Source organism: Balaenoptera ricei, chromosome X, assembly GCF_028023285.1.
Source record: "Balaenoptera ricei isolate mBalRic1 chromosome X, mBalRic1.hap2, whole genome shotgun sequence".
Lineage (NCBI taxonomy): Eukaryota > Metazoa > Chordata > Mammalia > Artiodactyla > Balaenopteridae > Balaenoptera > Balaenoptera ricei.
Window position 1 is genome coordinate 98,673,663 of NC_082660.1, and position 25,202 is coordinate 98,698,864.

Here is a 25,202-nt window from a genome sequence, read left to right on the forward strand (position 1 = left end):
GCACCTAAGGTAAGGGAATTAAGAACTCCAGTAAAGGGACTTCCCTGGTGGTGCAGTGGTTAAGAATCCACCTGCCAACACAGGGCACATGGGTTCGATCCCTGGTCTGGGAAGATCCCACATGCCGTGGAGCAACTAAGCCCGTGCTCCACAACTACTGAGCCTGCACTCTAGAGCCCACGAGCCACAACTACTGAAGCCCGCATGCCTAGAGCCCGCGCTCCGCAACAAGAGAAGCCACCGCAATGAGAAGCCCGTGCACCGCAATGAAGAGTAGCCCCCACTCGCCGCAACTAGAGAAAACCCGCGCACAACAATGAGGACCGAACATAGCCAAAAATAAATTAAAAATAAATTAAAAAAAAAAAAACTCCGGTAAATAGTTCAGGGCCTCATTGGGATCCTTCTGACTGCTGGTACTTGAACCCCACTTTCAGTGGAACATTAACTGTGTAGCAGACTATGGGCTGAGCACTTTGCATGGTCTCTCTGCTTCCAGCCTCGCCTTCAACAAACCATTCTGAAAACATGGATTTGGCCATGTCACTTTTTTGCTTAAAATCCCTTCATGGATTTTTATTACCCACAGGATAAAATCCAAGCCCTGACTATCTCTTCAGCTTATTTCTTTTTTTTTTTTTTTCGGTTGAAGAAAGATTTTACTGCACATGGAAGTTGGAGCTTCCATTTTCAAATTTAATGTTCCACATTTCTCAGAATAGCTTTATTATTTATCAATTTTTTACTGGTGTATAGTTGCTTCAGCCCATTTCTTATCCCTAGCCCCCTCTCCACACCCTTGACTTTAATATCCTCATCATGAACCAAACCTTGCTTGCACCACCAGTGTGCCTTTCCCACCCCTGCCTTGGCTGTAACACTCCAACAGTACTGCTTTATACCATTATAAGTGTCCCCTTGCCTCCATGAAAGAATTTCAGTTGTTGCCTCTGACTTCTCAGCTCCTTGTGACACCACACCTTCTGCTCTGTTAACCCAGGTTGGCCCATACCAGTAATGGTTTCTCCATCACATCTCTCACCCTGCCCCCAGTGCAATAGATTCCATGGAAGTCGACCCCTTGGAGTGCAACTGCCCCATCCAACTCTCTGGTAGAGGGAGTCCCTTTCTCAGAACACCAGCGAGTGACATAGGTCACCTCTCTGCTTAGGCCCAGCATGATTCATGTCCTCGAGGAGCTCACAGTTCAATTGGGAAGATAAACAATGACCAGCAATATATGTGCTCTAGCAGATATATGCACAGGAGAGCACAGAGGGGACACCTGACCCACGCTGAAAAGGTCAGAGAAGGTTTCCCAGTGGAGGTGACATGAGTTGGATGAGGCAAGGTGGGGAGAAGGCAGGGGCAACACATGTGGGGGCACAGAGGTGGGAGAGACTGTGGTGATTTCAGAGCACTGCCAGTCACATGGCTTAGCTGGAGTATGGGGAGTGGCAGAAGATAAGCCTAGAGAGGTGGCTAGGGACCAGATTGTGAAGGGCCTTGTACCTCATGTGGGGAGACTGGGCTTCATTTAACTTGTGATGAGGAACTGTTGGGGGGTTTTAAGTAGAGGAGTGAACTAAAACTCCGAGTGGGGCAAAAGACAACTAAGTATTTTAGGTTTGATTTGGTTTGATTTTGCATTTTTTAAATCTTTTATTTCGAAATAAATTTAGACTTCCAGAAAAGTTGTAAAAATAGTACAATAATTGCCTATATATCCTTCACTCGGTTTCCCCCTAATGTTAGCAACTTATTATTTTTTTCTTTTTTGGCCATGCCACGTGGCATGTGGAATCTTAATTCCCCGACCAGGGACTGAACCCGCGCCCCCTTGCAGTGGAAGCGCGGAGTCTTAACCACTGGACCACCAGGGATGTCCCCGAATGTTAGCAACTTATAAAACTGCAGTACAAAGGAAGCTAATATTGGTACAATACTATTACTAATCTAGAGTCTTTATTTGAATTTCATCAGTTTCCCCCTAATGTCCTTTCTCTGTTTCACAATCCAATTCAAGATCCCATATCGTACTTAATTGTTATGTCTCAGTCTCCTCCAATCTGTGATGGTTCCTCATTCCTTCTCCGTCTTTCAGGACTTTGACACTTCTGATGAGTACTGGCCAGTTATTTTGCAGAATGCCTCTCAGCTGGGGTGTGTCTGATGTTTTCTCATGGTTAGATTGAGGTTATGCATTTTGGGTCAAGAATACCACCAGGGTGGTATTGAGACCTTCTCAGTGCATCATGGCAGGGGTACATGATGTTGATGTACCTTGATCACTTGGTTAAGGTGGTGTCTGCAGGATCCTCCACTAATAAACTCACTCTTTTTCCATTTGTAATTAGTAAATATCTAGTGATTTCATACTTTTAGAATACGTAAACATCCTGCTTCCCCTCAAATTTTGCCTGGTCGCCAAAGATTCTGATGGGAGATAAGGATGAAAGACTATGGCGTGTCACAGGGAAAGAATGGGAGGACTTTGACATCCAGGAGCATCATTGAGGGGGCACTGAAATATCTGGCAGGGGGTGTCTCAAAGGAGTAGTAGGGGGCTGCTAAAAAAAAGGACTAACATAAGCCCTGTAGGCCCTTGGCTTATGTCACAGTTTGGAAAAGGACCAGCTTCTTGGGTGAGGGTTATTTCTTCCAAATGCCTAAAGCTGTCTGGCTCCAAGTCCCACCTGCACACAACAAGGGCTGCTTGCAGACCAGCCGGCAATTAGCACAAACACGGAATCGTGTTCACTCTTCTGGCAAATCGCAGCAGCCTGGGTTGGCCTGATGATCTGGGTCATGGTGGGCTCCTGGTACCCTTTCCTCACCTCCCGCTTACCTTTGGCAGGCAGATCCATCATGCAGAATGGGGTGCCCCGGACCATCACTTCTTGCATGATGATGGCAAAGCTATAGACGTCTCCTGCAAAAGAACGTAACCTGCTGCCCCTCGGGGCTCTCAACAGTTCAGGGGCCATCCACAGCAACTCTGAAAAGAAAGCATTGTGTAATGAATACAGAGAGGATTAACTGACAGCATTTGCAATGCCCTCGAGGGCTCCAAGGGTGCTGTTTCATTGACTGCTTTATATTTTTATTAAGACAGACTGGCAAGCTAGTGCCTCCGCGCCCCCCCCCCTCCCCCTGGAGTCTGAATTTATGAATCTAAGGAATTACTCTCAGAGAAAGCATACTACTTTCCCCACACCAGGACCACGCAGGCAGACAGAGCGGAGGTGTGGGGAAGGGCAGAGAAGCTCGAAATAAAAAAAAAACTATCAGGTGCTGACTTTCTTGCTCTCTTGAGTCTGCAAGTAGCAGTTGGCAGGCTTCCAGGGAAAGGCGAGTGCACTGCCTGACTGGTTGCCATGGATTTGCTGTGTGCCGAGATCTATATGTGTCTGATAATTTGACTGTGCTGGGGCTCGAGGAGTCACAAGTTGCTTTCTCCAGGTCTTATCTAAGAGGATTAGAGGATCCCCAAGTCTCCTCTGTTCCCTGCAGAGCAAAAGGGTGCAGCAATTCCCTCAACTCAGTTCTGCAAATATTTATTGAGGATTTACTATGTACCAGGCACTGTGCTAGGGACAGGGGCAGTGTCAGAGATGAATTAGACCTTGCCTTTGCCCTTGCAGAGTTCACAGACCAGTGGGCAAGACACACACGTGTACCCCTAACTGCAATACAACAGAGACAGTGATGAGGGCCACTATATAGTGTAAGGAAATGAATCTATTAAAAGCCAATATTGAGCACCCACTGTGTGCTCTGCTGCATTTCAGACCCCAACAGGGGAAAAAAAGATATTATTTCTGCTTTCAGAGAGTTATGGCAGAGACTGAGAAATTTGGGGCGAGGGCCCCTTAAGCAATATATAAAGAAATACCAGTTAATAATATAAATTGAGTAGTCAAAAGTTGGAGGGAATGCTTCATATTGAACCATATGAAATTCCATTTCTGTAGATCAAAAATGGTTCAATATTGGCAATTCCATGAGGTTCAAGCTAACAAAAACACTGAGCTGATCAAATTAATCCAGGAAGGCTTCCCGGAAAAGTTAAATCTTAAAGGAGTTTGTTAAGAAGGTCAAGGATGCAGTTTCCTAGAGCCGACGACAGGGTAAGGGCTTTGCAGGGAGAAAGAACAGTATGTGCAAAAGAACAAGAGGTAGAAAGGAGCAAATTGCGGATGGGGGTGCTGGTAAGCAGATTAGCTTGGCTGAAGAGAAGGGCTCTGTTAAGGAATAATGAGAAATGAGAAATGGGGTTGATGAAGTGGGGGAGGGAGGGTGGCTGGAAGAATGAGGGCAGAAGGTGAGAGGCCCTGAGAGCCAAATGAAGGCATTTGGAGCGAATACAAAAGGCAGTAGGGGTGCTGGAGCTGGAGAGGGATTTGATGAAAGCCGTGTTCGGGAAGATTAATCTGGCAACCTGCACAAACTGGATTGAAGAAGGAGAGAGGCTGGAAGCAGGGAGACCGGCTAGGAAGTTATTACAGTAAGAGCCAGAGGCGAGGTGAAAGGGCCCTGAATGGGGGCAGGGGCGACAGCAGCAGGATGGGGAACGAGATACATAGGTAGGCTACAATGGACAGGGAAGGGGCAGGGCTGGGGATAGGCTCGATACGCTCTTCCGAGGGGAGAGAGGTGGAGTAAACAGCAGGTTGATGTCCAGATAGGGAGGCTGGAAAAGAGTGCCTCCTGAGGGTGAGGGTATCCCCAGCCTTTGTCCCCCAACTCGCCTGCCCCACCACCCCTGTGAGAGTCTCTGATACACTCACTATAGTGGTTTTGCCCTTCTATCTCCTCGCCTAGGAGAACTGACATTTGCAAATAAAGCCAAAAAGATTGAGTAATACTTTAGTCAAGGGAATACGTTTCTGACCATGGGATTTCAGGCATACGGTTTTAGGGGGAGGGAAAATGGTATGCAGCTGCTTCTTCCTGGCGTCCTCTCTCCCTGCACATTTAAAAGCACAAGAAGGAAAAAAAAAAAAAGCACAAGAAGGGAAAAGAGGACATGACTCTCTGGTAAAAAGCTGGGTTATTAAATACAATCACTACCAAATAGTATTTTCAGAGAGCACTTACATGTATGTTGTTAATGGCTAAAATGAGGCTTTATCTGCACTATACTTATGTAATTGGGAGTGGGCAGTAATGAATACACTTACAACCTGCCCCCATTTCCCATTCCCACTCCAGAGCCAAGTAAGAGCCACTACCTACCATTAGACTTGAACTCTCAGGAAAAAAAAAAAAAACCTAGAAAAATCACTTTGGCTTGTTTTGTGTTTGCTGGAGCTACTACTAACTCTTGAGCCCTGCTATGGTGATAAAATCAACCTTGGAGAGCCAGTGTGGTGTGGTACAAGAGAACACAGGGTGGAAGTCAGGAGACCTGGATTCACAATCTCAACTCGGTCACTAATCAGCTCACCTTTCTGAACCTCAGTTTCCCCATCCGTAAAATGGAAATTGAGCCAGATGATCTCCAAGGGCCTTCCAATTATAAGATTCTATTAGCCCTGTCATCTAAGGTAGGGAGCAGCAAATTTGTTTATTTTATTTTATTTTATTTCATCCATTCATTGATTCAACAAACATTTACTCCACCAAGTATTGTGAAAGGCACCGAGGGAGGCAAACCGGTTTCTCACCTTCACAAAACTTACAGTTTGGGGAGGGAGAGAAGACAGCTAATTAAACATGTAATACCAACAAAATGTGGTATTACAACAAAGTTCAAAGCCTTAAAGGATCATAAAGAGGAGAATTTAGCCAAGCCTAAGGGGTCATGGAAAGTCTCTTGAATCAGTGGTATTTAAGTTGAGCCCTGTGGGAGGAGGAGAATTTAGCCAGACTCAGATGAGTGGGTAACAGAGTAGGAAGGGAAGAGTGTCCCAAGCAATGGGCACAGCATGTGTGAAGTTCTGGAAGTAAGAGAGAGCCTGGTGCAAATAAACAAGTGGAAGGCAGTCAGCATTGCTGGAGCATAGAGACAGAGGAGGGAGTGATTAAGCACAAGAGGTCCTCACGGCCCAGACCATGAAGGGCTTGTAAGCCACGTAAGAGAGTTTGAACTTTATCCTAAGAGCCATGGGAAGCCATTCAATGAATTTTGGCACAGTTGTAACATGATCAGATTTGCAGTTTAGGAAACTCCCTCTGGCTGCAGTGTGCGAAGAATGGATTGAGCATCCAGATTGCCCTTGCAATTTGGAGAATGGAATGAAACGTGAAGAGGGAGAAACAGGGAAAGAGACAGACACAGTCCACCAAAAAATAAAATAAAATAACATAAAAATAAAAAACACCCACTGCAGCTATCCTTTCCTCACTCTAAAACCAGCGTTTCTTAAGTTTGAAAGTAGCCAACCTGTGAATTCAATGGAATTCTGGGAAGCTGGACATTGTGTTTTATCTTTGATAGATGAGTAATTTTGACAGGAAGCTAAGTACTTCCCACTCTACAGCTGTCGTCCCAACATCCTAGCGCTAACACCAGGCAACTACTCCAAGCTTTCAAATTGGGATTAGCCAAATAATAACCATACGACTAAGTCGTCAACAAGAACAGGTCCACAGGGAGAAATAGAGGAAGAGAGAGACAGAGACGGAGAGAGAGAGACAGAGAAACAGAGACACAGAGGAAGACAATAGCACATGTTTCTATTGTGATTACCGGGAGCTTCAAGTCCTTCAAAGCATGGATGGGCAGAGAAAGAGGAAATTGTCATTAAATGTTTTAATTTAGCTGGGTGTAGGAGCTAGTCTTCAGAAGATCTGAACTGAATTCCTGGAACTGCTTGCTGCTAAGTAGCTGCACGATTTGGGCGAATCTTGAGACTCAGGTGTCTCATCTGTTAAATGAGCAAGTTGGACCAGACGACTCCCTAAAATTTCGTATTCCACTAGCTTTGTAAAGCTCAAAGATGATGCCACTGATGACTGACTGGACTGTGTCTCTATCCGTGCATGTGTCTCTCTGTGTCCTCCACTCTTCATTTCTCCTATAAAGTCAGCAATTTTAAACTTATTACACCAAAGATCATTTTAAGAATATCAGTATATGTTGTCATTTTGCATCTCTCCCTCTCTGTGTCTCTTCCGGGTTGTCTGTTTCTCTGTGTTTTTGTGTCATTTCTCTTCTTCCCCCTTGCAACACCGGTTAAAACTTTTAATGTGCAAATTTCCTATATGTATTTAACCTTATTCATTTTCTCTCCTTCTTACTCTTTCTCTTTCTTCCTCCCTCCCTTCCATCAATTCATTCCCTCATAGTTCTCAATCACCCACTCCCAAGTCCCATCTCAGATTTCTATTTCTTTGATCTGTTATGACCTCTACAGGCATTGTTTGGTGTTGCCACGGGTGCACTAAATAGAAGACAAAAACACAAAGTGGACATTACAGGCATGCCTACTGATTTACTAGAAGGCCATAGTTCGGTCTGAAGCCATCCCACACAACCCACAGAGCATTTACTTGCTGGCGACCCCCTCTCCTTGCTTCTTTCTCTCTGACAGAGACAGTGAGTGAGGGTAGGCTCTAGTGACATCCCATTCCAGAATGGGCTTTGTGGGAGTCCAGCCACCAAATTACCTTCCATTCAATCTGACAAGTATTTATTGAGCACCTACTGTGTGCCTAGCGCTCAGCAAGTTCCTCCAGGGACACCTGGGGTCTCCACACAATATAACCTAATCCTGCCACAGCAGGAACTCAACATTATTGCACTGGCTTTGTTCAGAAGGCTTGGCTGCGCTGAGATTACAGCCTGCAGACTTCATTCAACTCCTTTGGCTTGGAAATGAGGCTGCTTTTCAACAAAAGTGGGGAGTTGAATCAGCCTGAGGCTTTAATTCAGGGCATGTTCTCATTTGAACTTTGGAGTCACCTTGTGTGCATCAGAAGGGTACAATACATCGCTTACCTTCCGCAGAAGGTTCCTCTTGGGAGAGTCTTAGCCTTTCCAAGATGTCATTAAAGCCATAATCTGTCACTTTGAGTACAAAACGCCCATCTACCACACAGTTCCGAGACTTCAGCCTCCCATGAGCAAACTCTCTGTGATGTAAGTACTTCATGCCCTGCAGATGATACAAACAGGATTTATTTAGCAACTTATTTAACTATTTTGTGCTTTTAGAGCCACTTTCTGAGATTGTTAATGGCATGAGCTATTATGATCTAGAATTCAGCCTTTTTCTCTTACACACAGGCAAAGCAAAACTTTGACAACAAGAATCGTTTCCAGGTCCCTTCTAGCGCTAAAATTGTACGTTTTGATGAAGAATCATATCTTGTGGGCATAAAGAACTGTGTGTTATTGGAAGATTTATTGACATTTCAAACACAGGACAGATCTATACATATAAAATTGCCAAGAATTTGAAAATTCTGATATTCCCCCAAAAGGTCTAGCCAAACTCTCATCTACTACTGGCAGGAATGGAAATTGGTACAGCCTTTTGGGTGGGTAATTTGGAAATAGCTATCAAAATTTAAAGTATGCGTACCCTGTGACCTAGGGATACTACTTCTCCAAAGAAATGCTTGAACATGTGCACATACACAAGAATGCTCCTTGCAACTCTGCTTTATATTATATAATTGGATGTATAATAAATATCTATGAAGAAGGGATGTCCAAATTGTGGTACATCCAACCTATGGAATATTCTGCAACAATTAAAAATAATAAGATCGATTTGTATGTACTGATAGGGAACCATATCTAAGCCATAAAGTAAGTGAAAAGGAGTAAGTTGCAGAACTATGTGACAGTATGTATTTTAAACAACAAACAAAATCTATAATGTATGTAAATACACAAAAACTGAATTGCAAGGCTAATCACCAAATTGTCAACAGTGATTAATTTGGGGGGAAGATATGAAGGAGGATTGAATAATTGTCAGTATTTTCCCAATATATTTATATCACTTGATTTCTAAACTTAATTGAATGCATTATTTTTATAACTAGAAATGTCTTATTTTTATAATTTATATAAAATATATTAAAATTATATAAAATATATACAATTTATTTTTTATATATTTTTTAATTAAAAATAGACAATAAAAAAGAAAGCTGAAAGCAAGAAAGCTGATACTGACTGCTACAGTTTGCTTGGCAACCTTGTATGACATTCAAATGTGATCTACCAGGACTTTACCAGATGGGTTTAATCATTCACATATAAATACATCCATTTTCTAGTGCAGTCATCTCGGGACTGTTTATGCTGAGTCCTTTTAAGTATCTGGCTCTATTTTGCAGCCTGACACCCCTTTGTATTTGTATGCTTTACATCTTGCACCCTAGGAAATTCTGTAGTCCCCAGTACTTCCAAGCAGAGTCTATAGTGGGGGAGATTTCTCCCTAGCTGTCTAATGCTTGGGTTTCATTCATCACGGGTCTGAGAGGACTCATTTAGAGGACTCTCTCTTAACTCATGGGACTTTGCTTACAGAGTGAGTGGAAAGAGTGTTAGAATAGGAATTAGGAGATTCAGATTCTATTATTAGCTCTGCCACTTAATAGCCAGCTGGTAAATGTTTATTGAGTATCTACTATGTGTGGTAGACACTATATAACAAAAACCTCATTTAGTTTCTCTGAGCCTCTGTAAAAGGAGGATAATCACACTTCTTTTATGGAAAATTGGAATGAGATAATGTCTATAAAGCTACCTTGAAAAGAGTTAGGCCACAATACAAGGGTCAAGACTGTGATTAATATACAGGAAGCTCAATGACTATTTGCTATCCAAATCAGCCCACTACAAGTGCACATAGACACAATTTTCATATCACTCTAGGGAGTTCATGGACTCCACTGAAGCCCATCCAAGGACCCATCTGTGAACCCCGTTGGCTGTTAATAGTCCTTGCCTCTGAGAATGGAGGTGCTGCCTGATAGAACCGATGGTCTTTTGGCTTTCTGGTCATGCTGAGTTCCACATCTATACCTATGGTATAGACCTATGCAAAGACCCATCACCTAGTTCTAGACTGAACCACCTTTTAGAACGTGAAAGCCAGGAGATGGGGCTAAGCAGAACCTAAGAGCCTGGGAATGCGCACTTTCCCACAACCAGAAGGCAGAGAAATGGGATGGAAGAAAAGATTGCTTAAGGCAGAAGAGTGCTCAATAGCTATAGGAAGTAAAGACAAATCTGGCCCTCAAACGGGGTGGGGGGGGCAGGTGAGGAGCAAGCAAATTCTTTCTGTATCAGGACCTTATAACATATGGACAAAGGGGCTATGAGAAGAAGTGAGGGCAGACACAGGGAAGGAAGGTGGAGGAGTGAGAGCATCACAATGACCCAAGGAAAGTGAAACATCCCAAAATATTGAAGTTCTAATCTACAGGGAAAACCTTGGCTTTTCAGTCTTTCCATTAACCTTGATGAGATCCAGCAGGAGTGATGATTTAAACATCCAATCTAGTTTCACATCCTGATTTGTCAGTATGTCTTCCAGGCTCCTTCGGGAACAGAATTCTGTCACAATGGCAAACATCCCCGAATCATAGAAGAAGCCCACTAAAGGGTTAATATTCTCATGATGTAGGTCCTTCATCTGGAAACAGAGAGAGACAAGAGAGTCACAGCTGTTCTGTCTCAACTGGAGCTGGGGCCTTCTTCCTGATTCTTTAGGGACACTGTGGAGTGGAGCTCAGTGACCCAGGAATACTAAAGAGGTTAGTACAGTAAGAGGTGGAATAGATTGTCTTTCCGTGAATATTCATCTATGCAGCATCTATTAAAATAAATAGCTTACATAAACATCAGGCCAAAGCTTACAAAATTTGTTTCAGAAGAAACACTTCGAATTTTGACTACATTTTACCTTTGTATCCATTCATTTTTTCCACTAATGTGAGAAGCATTTAGTGTGTCTCAACAATGTCCAAGGCATTGGACTGCATGCTAGTGATATAGAGATAAATAAAATGAAATCAATATCTTGAAAGAGCTCACATTCAAAGAAGGGTGATAGACAAACAAACTGACAGCTGTATTTCCCTGTGAAATGGTTTCTTATGGGAGAACGGTATGCTGGTAGAGTTCAGATGGTAAGTACCTAATTCAGCCTGGGAGATCTGGCTTCCCTAAGGAGGTAATGTCTAGACCATCATGAAGCGCGAGTAAGAGCTGACCATGTGAAGGTGACACGGTGGGAGGGGTTGAGAGTGAGAGCATGTTATGCTGAGGAAATTGCAACAGGTTTCGGGTGGCCAGAACACAGTGCAAAGGAAAGAATATGAGATACAAGTCTGGAGAGATAGGCTTCCCTGGTGGCGCAGTGGTTAAGAATCCGCCTGCCAATGCAGGAGACACGGGTTCGAGCCCTGGTCCGGGAAGATTCCACATGCTGTGGAGCAACTAAGCCTGTGCGCCACAACTACTAAGCCTGCGCTCTAGAGCCCATGTGCCACAACTATTGAGCCCACGTGCCACAACTACTGAAACCCGTGCACCTAGAGCCTGTGCTCTGGAACAAGAGAAGCCACCGCAGTGAGAAGTCTGTGCACCGCAACAAAGAGTAGCCCCCGCTCGACACAACTAAAGAAAGCCCGTGTGCAGCAATGAAGACCCAACGCAGCCAAAAATAAATAAATAAATAAATTTATAAAAGGCTGGAGAGATAGACAGGAGTCACATCCTGTGCAGCTTTGAGAACCGTGCTATAGAATTTGAAATTAATATTACGGTCACTCAATAATTGTTATCTATTATTATTACTTTTTAATGGGGGATGAGAGAGAAAAGGGCTCCATTATTGCTTCTAGATTTCTACTTGGATTCCTGGGTAGATGGCAGTGATATACATCAATATAAGAAATTCAGGGATGTTTTAGTAGTGGATATGTTGGTGCCCCACCCATATCCCCTTTACAGTGCATCCTGTAGCTGCTGTAACTGTTGGCTGATAACTCACAGTTGCTCCATTCTCTGGAAAATTGTCCTAGAGGCTAAGCCAAAGGGGAGCTATCTTACTTGAAAGGTTAGGGCCCACCCACAGACCTCAGCTAATGATTGACTGACTGGGAAAGGTACAAAAGTTCAACTCCCTCACCTCAAAGTGGAACTCATGGTATAACTTGTGCTCCAGTATTTCTCCCATAAAATCATACTGAAGCTAGTCTCAAGCTGAGATCACATACTTGCCGAGCTTTTACTTCTGCCTTATCCTGCATCCTCACTCCTTTTCTCTTGAGAGCATTCTCTCAATGAGTAATTTGAACAAGAATCTCCATCTCAGGCTCAGCTTTTAGAGAATCTGACCTAAGACAGTGGGAAAGCAAATTTTGGGTGATGGGGACAGCTGATTAATTCAGTTTGAGACATATTAAGAATGAGGTGCCTGTGGAACATCAAGGTGGAACTATTCCAAGGAGATAGTGTGTTCTAGATAAATAGACTTGGGAATTGTAAACATGTAAATGGTAGATGAAATTAATGGGAGTGGATGAGATAACCCAAGGGAAGCATATAAAATAAAAAGAAAAGGGGGGGGATATCAACATTTAAAAGATGGGGAAAGGAAGAACATCCTGCGTAAAGACTTAGAAATGAGGCTAGAGAAGTGGAGAAAGGCTTATTTAGAACAACATTATGAACACCACAGGAAGAGTTTCAGGGAAGTGAGATAAATGCCAGAAGGAATTTCAGGAAAATGTGATAAATACTAGAGAGGTCAGGTAAGATGAAGACAACTACACCTAGACACATCATAATTAAACTCCTAAAATCTAAAGATAAACTTTTGCAGGCAGTCAGGGAATATACAAAAACCTCTTCATGATTTAAAAAAATGCACAGAAAATCAGAAGTCAAAGGGACATGTGTGAAAAAACCTTCAGGTAACATCAAACCCAATAGTAAAACATTAAATTCTTTTCCTCTAGAGTCAAGAGCAAGACAAGGATGTCTTCCTTCACCATTTCTACTCAATATTGTATAATAGCATCAAAACATTGATGAGAAAAGTTAAAGAAAACTTAAATAAATGAAGATCTATACCACATTAATGGACTGGAAGATTCAGTATTGTTAAGATGTCCATTTTCCCTAAATTGATTTATAAATTCATATAACCCCCTATGAAAAATTCCAGAAGGCTTTATTGAAGTAATGGACAAGTTTATTCAAGAACTTATTGAAAATTAAAATGAACTACCCTATCCAAAACAATCTTGAAAAAGAACAATTTGCGGGAGCTTACACCACTTAACTATAGGAGTTACTCTGGGGCTGTGATAATCAAGATAGTGTGATATTGGCAGTAGGGTACACTAATGAGTTAGTGAAATAGAGTAGAGAGTCTAAAAATATACCCACACATATATAGCCAGTTAATTTTTCTCCAAGTTGAAAAGTTAATTAAGTGGAGAAAGGAAAGCCTTTTTAAAATAATTGTTACTGGAACACTGGATATCGCTATGGAAAAAAAATTTAACCATGACCACTATCTCAGTCCATACACAAAAACTAATTCAAAATGGATCATAATCCTAAATCTAAAATCTTGGAATTGGCAAAGATTTTCGAGCCACAAAATAAAATCATAAATTGGATTTCCTCAAAATTAAAAATTTTGCTCATCAAAACCATTAAATAAACAAGCCACAGACTGAGAAAAAATATTGTAAAACGTATATCTGACCAAAGGAAGGTTATATAAAGAACGTCTACATTTCAACAATTAAAAGGCAAAACTCTCAATTTTTTTAAATGGGCAAAAACGTGAACAGACAATTCACAAAAGAAGATATACAAATGAATTATAAACACATGAAAAGATGCTCAATAACATTAGTCATCAAGAAAATGCAAATTAAAACCACAATAAGATAACATTTTATACACCATAGAAAGGCAAATATCAAAAAGACAAATGTTGCTGAGAATTTAAAGCAACTGGAACGTTTGTACATTTCTGACAGGAGTGTAAAATATTGTAACCAATTTGGAGACCTGTTTGGATGTTTCATATAAAGTTATACGTACATCTACTCTATGACTCAGTTTGTCTATTCTTAAGCATTTACCGAAGAGAAGTGAAAATATATGTTCACAAAAATATCAATACTTGGACAAAAATGTTTATAGTTGCCTATGAAGAAATACTCAACATACTAATCATCAGAGAAATGCAAATCAAAATTACAATATGATATCATCTCCCACCCATTAGGGTGGTTACTATGAATTTAAAAAAAAACAGATAATAACAAGTGTTGGCAAGGATGTGGAGAAATTAGAACTCTTGTGTACTGTTGGTAGGATTGTAAAATGATGCAACTGCTATGGAAAACAGTATGGAGGTTCCTCAAAAAATTAAAAATAGAACTACAATATGATCCAGAAGTTCCAATCCTGCGTATATATCCAAAGAATTGAAAGCAGGATCTCAGAGAGATATTTGCACACCCATATACATAGCAACCCAAATGTCCATCAAGAAATGAATGAATAACATAAAATGGAATATTACTCAGCCTTTAAAAGGAAAGAAATCTATTCACACTTTACCACATGGATGGACCTTGAAGACATTATGCTAAGTGAAATATGCCAGTCACAAAAAGACAAATACTATATTATTCCATTTATATAAGGTGTCTAAAGTAGTCATATTCATGGAAACAGAAGGTAGAATGGTGGTTAACCCAGAATAGGGGGAGGGGAAAAAAGTGAGCTGCTATTTAATGGGTACAGAGTTTTATATTTGCAAATTGAAAAAGTTCTGGCGATGTGTTTAACAACAATGCAAGTATATTTAACACTGCTGAATTGTACATTTAAAAATAAAGATGGTAAATTTTATGTTATGTGTTTTTTCATAATTAAACAAATATTTATAGTTGTCTTATTCATAATGCCAAAAAACAGGAAACCCAGCCAAATGTTCATCAACAGGAAAATTATAAACAAATTGTGATATATTCATAAAATGAAATACTACTCAGAAATTTTTTTTAATGAACTGCTACTGATACCTGTAAAAACGTGGATTTAATCTTAAAAATACTATGTTGAGAGAAGAAAGTCAGGCACAAAAGAGTATATAGTCTATCATTCCACTTATATGAAATCCAAGAACAGAAAAAATATTAATTCATGATGATAGATATCAGAACAATGATTGCCTCTGGGATAAAAGAAATGACTGAGAAGGGAAACAAGAGAACTTTCTGGAGTAATAGACATATTCTGTATCTTGTTTTGGGGAGTGGTTACACAGATATATGCAATATATGCAATTATCAAAATTCACTGAACAGATAATTCATTCATCAAATTATACATAAATAAAAAATGTCTTTTCGAAACACAATGAGACATTATACTAAGTGAAATAAGCCAGTGACAAAAAGAGGTATCTAAAGTAGTCAAATTCATAGAAACAGAAAATAGAATAGTGGTTATCAGGCATTGAGGGTGAGCAGGGAAAAGGAGAGTTTTGTTTAATGGGTACAGAGTTTCAGCTTTGCAAGAGAAAAGCTGTGACAATCCGTTGCCAAAAAATGTGAATATACTCAACACTTAGAGATGGTAATTTCTGTCATTTTGTCATAATTTAAAATTTAAAAAACACAATGAGATACCCATAGAAACCCACTAGAATACTAAAACCAAAAAGACTGACAAGACTACATCATTGGTGATGATGTAAAGGGAGCTCTCATAATTTGCATGTAGGAAATTAAAATAGGAAAGGTTTGATAGTGTCTTATAAAGTTAAACATATACTATATTTTAACATAGAAATTCCACTCTTAGGTATTTACCCAAGAGAAATTAAAATATGTGTCCATAAAAAGACATAAAAAGCATATTCATATCAGTTTTATTCACAATAGCCAAAATTGGAACCAGCCTAAATGCCCATCAGCAGGAAAATAGATAATTACATTGTGCTATATTCATGCAATTGACTACTACTCAGCAATGAAAAGAACAAGCTATTTATACACACGATAACACCAATGAATCAGTCAGTATGCTGTATGATTCCACTTGTATGAGGTTATAGGATAAGCAAAATTAATGCAAGATAGACCAAAAACCCAGAACAGTGGTTTTCTTTGGTTGGTGGGGGGCGGGGGGGAGGGCGCAATAATTTACTAATGAACACAAGGGAACTTTCTTGAGAGAAAGAAATGTTTTATATCAGGGGTCAGCAATCCTCTTCTGTACATATAGTAAATACTTTAGGCTTTGCCAATCATGTATAGTTTCTGTTGCATAATCTTTGTTTTCTTTTTTTACAACCCTTAAAAAATGTAAAAAACATTCTTAGCTCCCAGGATGTAAAAAACAGGCCAGGATGTAAAAACTTTGCCAACCCCTATTCTATATCATAATAGAAGACTAGATTATATGGGCATATCTCTTCATCAAAATTATATATCTATGATATGAGCATTTCAATGCGTGTAATTGTACCTCAGAAATACAGAACTGCAAAATAACAACAACAACAATAATAACCAAGTTAGAGATGTGAGAAGTGGGTGGAGGTAGAGATGAAATAATAATGGTAGAATGTTGATAATTGTTGAAGTTGGGTGACAGGCATATGGAGTTTGTTTATATCATTCTGTTTATTTTGTATGTGTTTGTTATTTTCCATAATAAAAGTTTTTTAAAAGAAAAGAAAAACTTCCAGGATGTGGCTGAAGCAGTACTTAAAGGGAGTTTTCTAGCTTTAAGTGACTGTATTGGAAACTAAGAAAGGTTAAAATCAACTATAAAAACTTCCAGCTCAAAAAACTAGAAAAAGAACAACAAATTAGAAGGAAAGAAAGAATCAGAATACAAATCAATGAAATAGAAAGCAGACATACAATAGAGAAAAATCAACAAAGCCAAAAGTTGATTTCTGGAAAGGATTAATAAAATTGATAATCTTCCAGCAAAACTGATCAAGAAAGAGAAAACAGAAATTATCAATATCAGAAATGAAAATGGGAGCATCACTACAGATCCTAAGGCTACTTAAAAGATTGCATGAGCATATTATGTACAACTTTATGCCAGTAAGTTCAACAACATATATGGAATGGACAACTTCCTTTTAAGTCATAACTTACTGAAACAGGTATAAGAAGAAATAGAAAGTTTGAATAGTCCAATACCTATTCAAGAAATTGGATCTGTAATTTAAAATCTCCACACAAAGAGAAGAACAATAGGAATCTAATTAAAGAGATTCAAGCAGAGAACTGACAAGATCAGGTTTGATTTTGATTCAGATTGCAATGTGGAGAAAAGATTTGACAGTGGTAAAAGTGGATATGTGTAAAGACAATTGCCAGTGGTTGCCAGGGTTTAGGGGGAGGAAGGTGTGACTAAGCAGAGCATAGAGGATTTTTAGGGCATTGAAACTATTCTGTATGTTACTATAATGGTAGATACATCATTATGCATTTGTCAAAATGCATAGGATGTACTACCCTCTGAACCCTAATGTAAGCTATGGACTTTGGGTGATAATGATGTGTCAACGTGTGCTCATGGATTATAACAAATGTACCACTCTGGCTCAGGATGTTGATAATGGGGGAGGCTCAATTTTGCTGTGAACCTAAAACTGCTCTAAAAACTAAACTGTCTCTTTAAAAAAAAAAAAAAAAAAACAGACAATTGCAGTAGCTCTAGTGGGTGATGATGGTGGCTTGGACCAGGATGGTAACAGTAAGAATAGAGGAAGAGATCATTGGACTTTTAAGGAAAATGGAGAAGCTCTGAAATACAGGTTGTAGAAAGTGAATTAACTAATGAAGTATTATAATGGACTTAAAGGACAATTTTAAGGGACATTTTAAGATGGAAACAATATACCTTGTTGCACGACTTTCTGCCATAATACTCAGCTGTTCAGATGCAGGCACAAAGAAAGTTAAGAGTTAGGGTCATCCTGAATATGAGTTTTATAAGTGTGTCCAAAAAGACAGAAATAAGAATGTGTTCAAACGGTCAATTATGAAATCTAAGGTGGGCATGAAAGAAGATAAAAGAAGGGCTTGTGGGATGGGAGAAAGTAGAGGGCAGTAGACAGGAAGACCCGATGTAAAATATAGGCACAGTTGAAAGAAGAGAAGGCTATAGTCAGAGAGTGTGATGTTTGAATCTATGATTTTGGAAGTGAAGCATTTTCAGTAGCAATTATAGATAATGACAAACCCCAAGGTATAACGATAGTAGTGGATGGCCAAAGTGAAATGGAAGAGAAGATGATTAGAGATTATATGGCAAGGAACTAAATAGCCAAGGTATTAGAAGGTACAGGCAGTATGCCACTCAGTTCCAGATGATGGGAAAGAACATGAGACTGGGAGATACATACAGCCTGATTTTCCTGCATACACCTTTGCAGAAGTTGGGACCCTAAAAGATGTTGGAAGTCATCAGTCCTTTGGCCTTCTGACTCCAGCTGTTTCCCTTTAAGGAATATCTATCTGACTGTACACGACTCCCTTCTATAGCTGGCTCACCAAGATGTGTTTTCCAGTCTGACCCCTGATACTCAGTCCCAAAATTTTAAAATTATGAAGGCACATAGGAGTCAAAGCAGTGCTGCACTCACAGTGATAGCATCGTCAGATCCACTTCCTGCTTCAGAAAAGTACTAGAAAGGAATTAGGGCCTTTCACATGGTAAATTCTGGAAAATTGGCCTTCACCCTAGAATTGAGTTACTATCTGCACCTGACATAGTAACACAAGTTAGTAAGGGGACACAAAAAGATGTCATGAGGATAATGGGAGCCAGTTTTCTAACTGGCTGGAGAAAGGAGTTACAAATATGGAAAGGGAAAGGATAGAATGAACTCTGTGGTATTCAATTACAATTGGAGGTATTAGATGGATGATAGATAGATATAAATGATAGATAATTGAATAAAATTAAAAAAAAATAAAAAAATAAAATAAAATTAAAACCACTGGTATAAATGTATGAATAAATAAATAAACAGTAGAGAAGGTAAGGCTCCTTCTTACAATACAGAGCCAACAAATAAACATAGAAAGAATGCTAGAGTTAGAGAATCATCAATGGATGCTAAAATTAGTAGGTAAAAATTTGATTAGAAAAACAGGATATTTATACAGACTCAAAGTATCTCTCTACAAATTATGTATTAATTACAATGAGGAAAAAAATAACAGTAGCTCTACAGTGGCAAAATCTGGTAGACACCACCTAAACCAAGCGATAAGAGTTAATATCACTAAAAATGGGACAATCAACGTTATGTGCTTCCTAATACAAAGCACTGAAAAGAACACTGCATCACTTTCGTAGCATTCTGGCTGAAGATGCATAAACTAAATCCAACCATGAAGAACATGGAAAAAACCCAAATTGAGGGACCATCTACAAAATAACTCACCTGCATTCTTCAAATAATGTCAAGATAAAGAAAAACTACAGCAACAAAAAGCTGAGGCTCTGTTTCAGATTAAAGGCAACTAAAAAGACATGACAACCAACTACAATGTGTGAACTTGCATTGGAAACTGGCCCAGGGAAAAATTAGCTATAATGTATTATGACTAATGATAAAATTAAAATATGAGCAGTAGTTTAGATAATATTACTGTATCAATGCTAAATTTTCTGATTTTGATGATTATACCATAGTTATATACAAGAATGTCTTTGTTTTTAGGAAATAAACACTGAAGTATTTAGAGGTAAAATGGCATGATGTCTACACCTTACTCTCAAATGGTTGAGAAAAAAAGAATATATAGTCATCCCTCAGTATCCACTGGGGATTGATTCCAAACCCCTGAGGATACCAAAATCCCTGGACGCTGAAGTCCCTTATATAAAATGATACAGCAGTACTTCCCTTGAATTCTCCCTTGAAGTGGTTGTAATATCTTCCTGATTCCCTTATACATATAATGATTTAAACAAAACCTTTGACATGTATTCATTTTGTATTTGTGCGAGCATCATGATTTTATCCTTTAAAAAAATGATAGTTAACACATAATATTGGTTGTTATCAAACAATGTAATAAATACTTGTCAACTTAAAAAAAACAAAAATAAAATAAAATAGTACAGTGGGCCCTCCGTATCCGTGGGTTCTGCACCTGCGGATTCAACCAGTCTGAGGTTGGTTAAATCAAAGGGTGCGGAACACATGGATTCTGAAGGCCGACTGTACATAAATTTATAAATAGAGAATGAAAAGCACTAGGCAAAATGTAAACAATTGCTGAATCTGGGTAGGATATACAGCAGTTCCTTGAATTATTCTTGCAGCTTTGCTGCAAGTTTGAAATTACGTCAAAATTTTAAATTACCCACAAAAAGGTATCATGGACACACTCTACCTTGGGTCTTCTTATTTCCATACTTCTAGTTTATCAGCTCCCCCAGGTTTGGCCTTGTTTGGCTCCATACTTTGGATCTAGCTCTCTGTTTAGCATCCCAGATCATCAAACCAGTGTGGAACTGCTTATTCTAGCTCTGACCTTAGTCCCCCTTCTGGATTCATCTCTCATTATTTTTCCTTCAGCTCCAGGCATCAAAACCACATGTAAGGAAAATACCAAATCATAACATCTCATTCTGATCCATGGGGCACATTGGGTCCCTCATGGGCTGCACCTCTTCCATTTCCCCATTTCCCTTGTTTTCTCACTTGTACAGCAGTCTGGATGTAGCAGGTGTCTCATTTAAACCTATTGGATTGATTTGAACTTGCCTGATTCATAAATGTGAAGAAATATATCATTATCTTCTAGAAATCCCACTTTCATGAGTCTGAAGGAACCAGAGACAGTCTCCATAAATCTTTTATGAACTCAAAGTTCAAGGAGGAGCCAATTTTAAATGGTTTGAGAGGAAACATCATCACCTCTGCCTTATGTACAGACTGCTTCCTTAAACAAACTATCCAAGGACTTTTTTAATATAATTGGTGGGATTGGGAAATCACCAATTTTCTTATGTAAATAGAAATTACCAGATAACTTTTCCAGGCCTGGCAAACGGAGATTTTGAATGATTATGGGATATGTACTTAATAATATTCAGATACCTACCATTTTACAAAGAAGGTATATGTCAGGAAACGTGCAAGGTGCTTTACATGTATTATCTCAACCCTGGGAGGTAGACATTAATATACTCCTTTTACAAATAAGGAGAGTAAAGCTCAGGGAGTTTAGGTGACTTTCCCAAGTTAATGTATCTCTTAAGTGGTAGCGCTGAGAAGTGAATCCTTCATGTCTTTCTGACTCCAGAGCCCATACTTTTGCCATTGCATCATACGGTCATAATCAGTCAGTAGCCACCCTATAGTTTCCCTGCACTGATCTGTTAAAGGATCTTCCTAACAGCTGGTATTAGTTACTTTGGAGAAAGGATTGGTGGTTTCGGTGGGAATATATATAAGAGAGGGTTTCTCATACCATTTCAAACATATCACTTGCACTTGATTTGATGGATTTAACGTCTCCAAAATCTCCAGAGGGGAACTTTTTCAGCCACACCCAATCACCCTAGAAAGAAAAGGTAAAGATTGTTGGTGAGCCTTAGTTGCCAGCAGCTTTAGAGCAATGTCCCTTCCACATGAAGAGTTTAGACCATCAACCGAAACAAGCGTTGTTCCTCCTCTCACCCTCCACCCCATGGACATTCTGTATTCGGAGCTAAAAAGGAGGTCACACAGAGAAGTTAAAGTTTAAAATTCCAATTAACTAAAGCAGGGAAACAATTGCAGGGATGCAGATGCCAGAAAAGGAATGATACTGCTCTCTGCAACGACTTCCTTAACTAACTGCAGAAAGTGCTGGGTCATTTCACTCATTCATAGCTAAGTGATGTAGCACCAGGTTTCCTGCGATTAATGGTGATGGTTAGTGGTTGCAATTCTCACTGCCTTGAGGCGTCTATGTCGAGAGATGTAGGGCAGGAGATGTAGTGCAGCAAATGTTTCCTGCATTTACCTTGATCCATTTTTCTCCTGTGGGACAGGCCATTTTGGGGGCCTGTTATGCTTTAATCATAAACTGATTGGCTTAAACATCGATTAACCATTTTTTATTTGGATGTACAAATGTACTACCATAGTAATAGAGTAATCTAGACTCTTTCAGAAGTCTATTTCTGACTTTTTAAGCACAAAACAGCTATTTCTAAGGCTGCTGTCAAGTCAAAAACAACAATTATTTTACTGTCTTCACTTTAACACCAGTGCCTGATAGATAATTTTCTTCTACGTGCATAGCCTCAAGGATTCATCAGTCACCAAGCCCTGTTTAGTTTCTGTCCAACCCAAATCTGAAAAAAGCAATACATAGATTCCTTTTTCTCTGTGATAATAATAATAATGCCTTACATTTGCACAGCGCTCTCTCCTCTTCAAAGTGCTTTCACGTCTATTACCTATAGCCTGGAGATTCCATTTCAGGCTGCACCAATTTGTCATCAAGTAGAGATAATAAAGCAGAGAGCTCTGTACAGTCAAATTCCGAGAATAAGAGAGTGTAGCCACTCTCTTATTATGGAATATATCCAGCTGTGGCACTACATCTGGAGACCAGCCGGAGGCAAAGGCTAATAACGGGAGCTGCAGGCATCTGAGTTACTCGCTCAGATGTGTGTTAGAGGGTATCTTCTGGCCAAGGAGCTCAAAACCCTTTAACTAGGAAATGGCTTCTAGAGGGCTTCAGCAGCTGAACAAAACTGTGCCAGCCAGGCTCACGCCCACAAAATTCAGAAAGGAAGTCCAGGACCAGTGCCTGCCTGTAGCAGAATGGTCAAAGTACCAAAGGCAGCTTTCCTGGTCTCTTGCCCAGCAATTCCCTGAGTGTGACCCTAGACCAGTTACATCATAGTCACTTAGGAACTGGTTAGAAAGGCCCATTGTAAGGCCCCACAAAATCTAAAGGATTTTGCCCTTTAGAGGGATCAAAGGCTGAGGTTTAATCTGAAAGAATAAACTCTAACTGGGAATTTACAAAGTCAGCCCACGTGTGGGTTATACACTGATGTGTGTATAGTAAAGCCTTCCCGGCACCTTTGCAATTATATTACTTGGACCACGGTCACCGTTAGCCTCTATGGTACCTTTGTGCTAATTAGCAAAGGGTGCTTTCCCTCAAGTAAAAAAATAATGTGAGAATATTATTTTGCAGCCTGTGGCAGCCCTGTGATGTTGGGCAGCTGTATATATCTGTGCAGGTACCACACTCTCGTTGACTCATACATCCTCCAGACACCAGGGAAAACACTGCACTAGCAGCTTCAGTATTCTGCGGACCACCAAGCCCTGCCTGCCAGGTAAGGCCTCTTTGTCAGGTCCGCCACCTCATTCCAGAACTAGGCTGAGAGGCCAGAATCTCTTTGCTCACTCCTGCACCACTCTCGTATAAGTTACTATATGTCTACAATGTGAATAGTACCGTCTTAGAAGTGGTTCCCTTGTGCCATGTACAGCCTGAATATCAGTACTGGCAGCCCTGGCTCTGCCTATAGCCAGTGCCTAATACCTTCTTCCTGGAATCCGCCCTATTGCAGATATGGGTCCGCTTTTTCTCTCTTGCTTATTAACTTTTACAAGTAGTTAAGCAGAGCTTTATTTCCTCCCAAATCACCAAATTTGAGGGCTTCATATTTAAAGAAATTGAAGCCTGAAGAGATTAAATGACTTGTCCAAGGTCAGAAGGTTAGGTAGTAACAGAGCCAAGGTCTTCCATCTTCCACTTTGTTGCTCTTTCCTCCCATGGGCTTTCTTTGGTTTGGGGGATTTGTGTGTGTTTGTTTAAAGATTTAAACAATTCTCATGAACTTTATAAGCAAATGTTTATTAAGTCTGTGTGTATCCTACTTTATGAGTAACGAGGAAAAGGGAGGATATGGGCAGGTTTTATCTTTACCGAGCATGCACTATTTGTTTTGTTTTTTCTTTTAAGAGAAAGAATGATAAAATATTTCACTCATCATTCACTTTTTAATTAAGAGGAAGAAACATCAAACTCTATCCACTAAAGTTTTTAGAAGTAATTTAAAGTCCATCAGTTTTGCACTAAGGCCATGTTGTATTAGCTAAGAGTCAAGAGAATTAAGTCCTAGACCTGGCTTTGCCTCAAATTCAGGGGTGGTCTTAGGGTAGCTACCTCATTGGCCTGAGCCTCAGTTTCCTCACTGATAGAGCTGGACGACTTAGATGATTTCTAAGGTCCTTTTCAGCTTTGATGATCCGATTCTGTGATGAGAGAGAAAAGATGGTTGGTGCAAAGGAGAGGAGTGGAGAGAGAGCTATACGGGATATAGAAGGTGGGAAGATAGAAAAAAAGGCTCTGGAAAAGACAGATGAATGGGGAGGGTGTGGGGGGGAGAGACAGAAATGAGACAAAGAGAAAAGCACAGGGAGAGGTTGAGAGACAGAAGGAGTCAGAGAATAAAGAGGGAGGATCAGGTCAGTGGGTTCTCTCTGAGTGTGTCAGGGTTGCACTACTGCCCACCTCACCCCTCTCCCCTAGACTGTGGCTATTAGAACAGATCCTGACACATCCCCATTGCATCAGCCAGTCATAGCTCTTTCTCCCCAGCAGTCTGCTCAGCTGGCTTTCCTTTTACATCTCACAGAGTATCTCTGAGATAAGGGCTGATTTTCCTGTACAGTTCCGAAGGCTATGCATCTGTGTGTCCCATCAAAGTGTGAATCTGTGTCAGTGTATACAATGTTATGGCATGTCCTAAAGAAGCCTGTCCTTTGTTATTAGGTATCTGCTACTCCAGGCACATTGTCTGGAACTTCCACACCTTCCAGTAAAAATTCTTATGAAAATTCGGTTTATTCTAAACAGAAACTAGATAATGAATCTTTAAAACACTCCTAATAGAGGGCTGTTTCAGAAGGCACACTGGACCTCTTTGTTTGGTCTGTTGATTCGATTGACTACCGCTCTCTCCTGGAGTCCTCTTTAGCTCTAGCTAGGCAGTTTTCTAGCTTCAACTGTCTTCCTTTGCACCCTGCCATCAGCCTAATCTTGACCTCATGGTGTGATATTATTCTCACTAACACCTTCCTTTTGTGCAGATAAAGTCCCCCTTTGGCCCACACAATTCAGAAACACCCATGATCTGACTGACCAACAACAGTCATTATGGGAACTAACTCAACTGTCTGCTTCCTTCC

General features: G+C 40.1%; 1 protein-coding gene across 1 annotated transcript in view; it reads right to left on the reverse strand.

Moving 5' to 3' along the window:
* The window catches only part of GUCY2F (guanylate cyclase 2F, retinal), a 78,631-nt gene that overhangs the window by 19,643 nt on the left and 33,786 nt on the right, over positions 1-25,202 (reverse strand). The window contains exons 8-11 of the mRNA XM_059910455.1: positions 21,469-21,558; positions 10,425-10,601; positions 7,946-8,102; positions 2,849-2,998 (exon numbers count right to left, since the gene is read on the reverse strand). Of these exons, the coding sequence (XP_059766438.1) occupies positions 2,849-2,998; positions 7,946-8,102; positions 10,425-10,601; positions 21,469-21,558 (574 nt within the window). The remainder of the gene's footprint in view (positions 1-2,848; positions 2,999-7,945; positions 8,103-10,424; positions 10,602-21,468; positions 21,559-25,202) is intronic.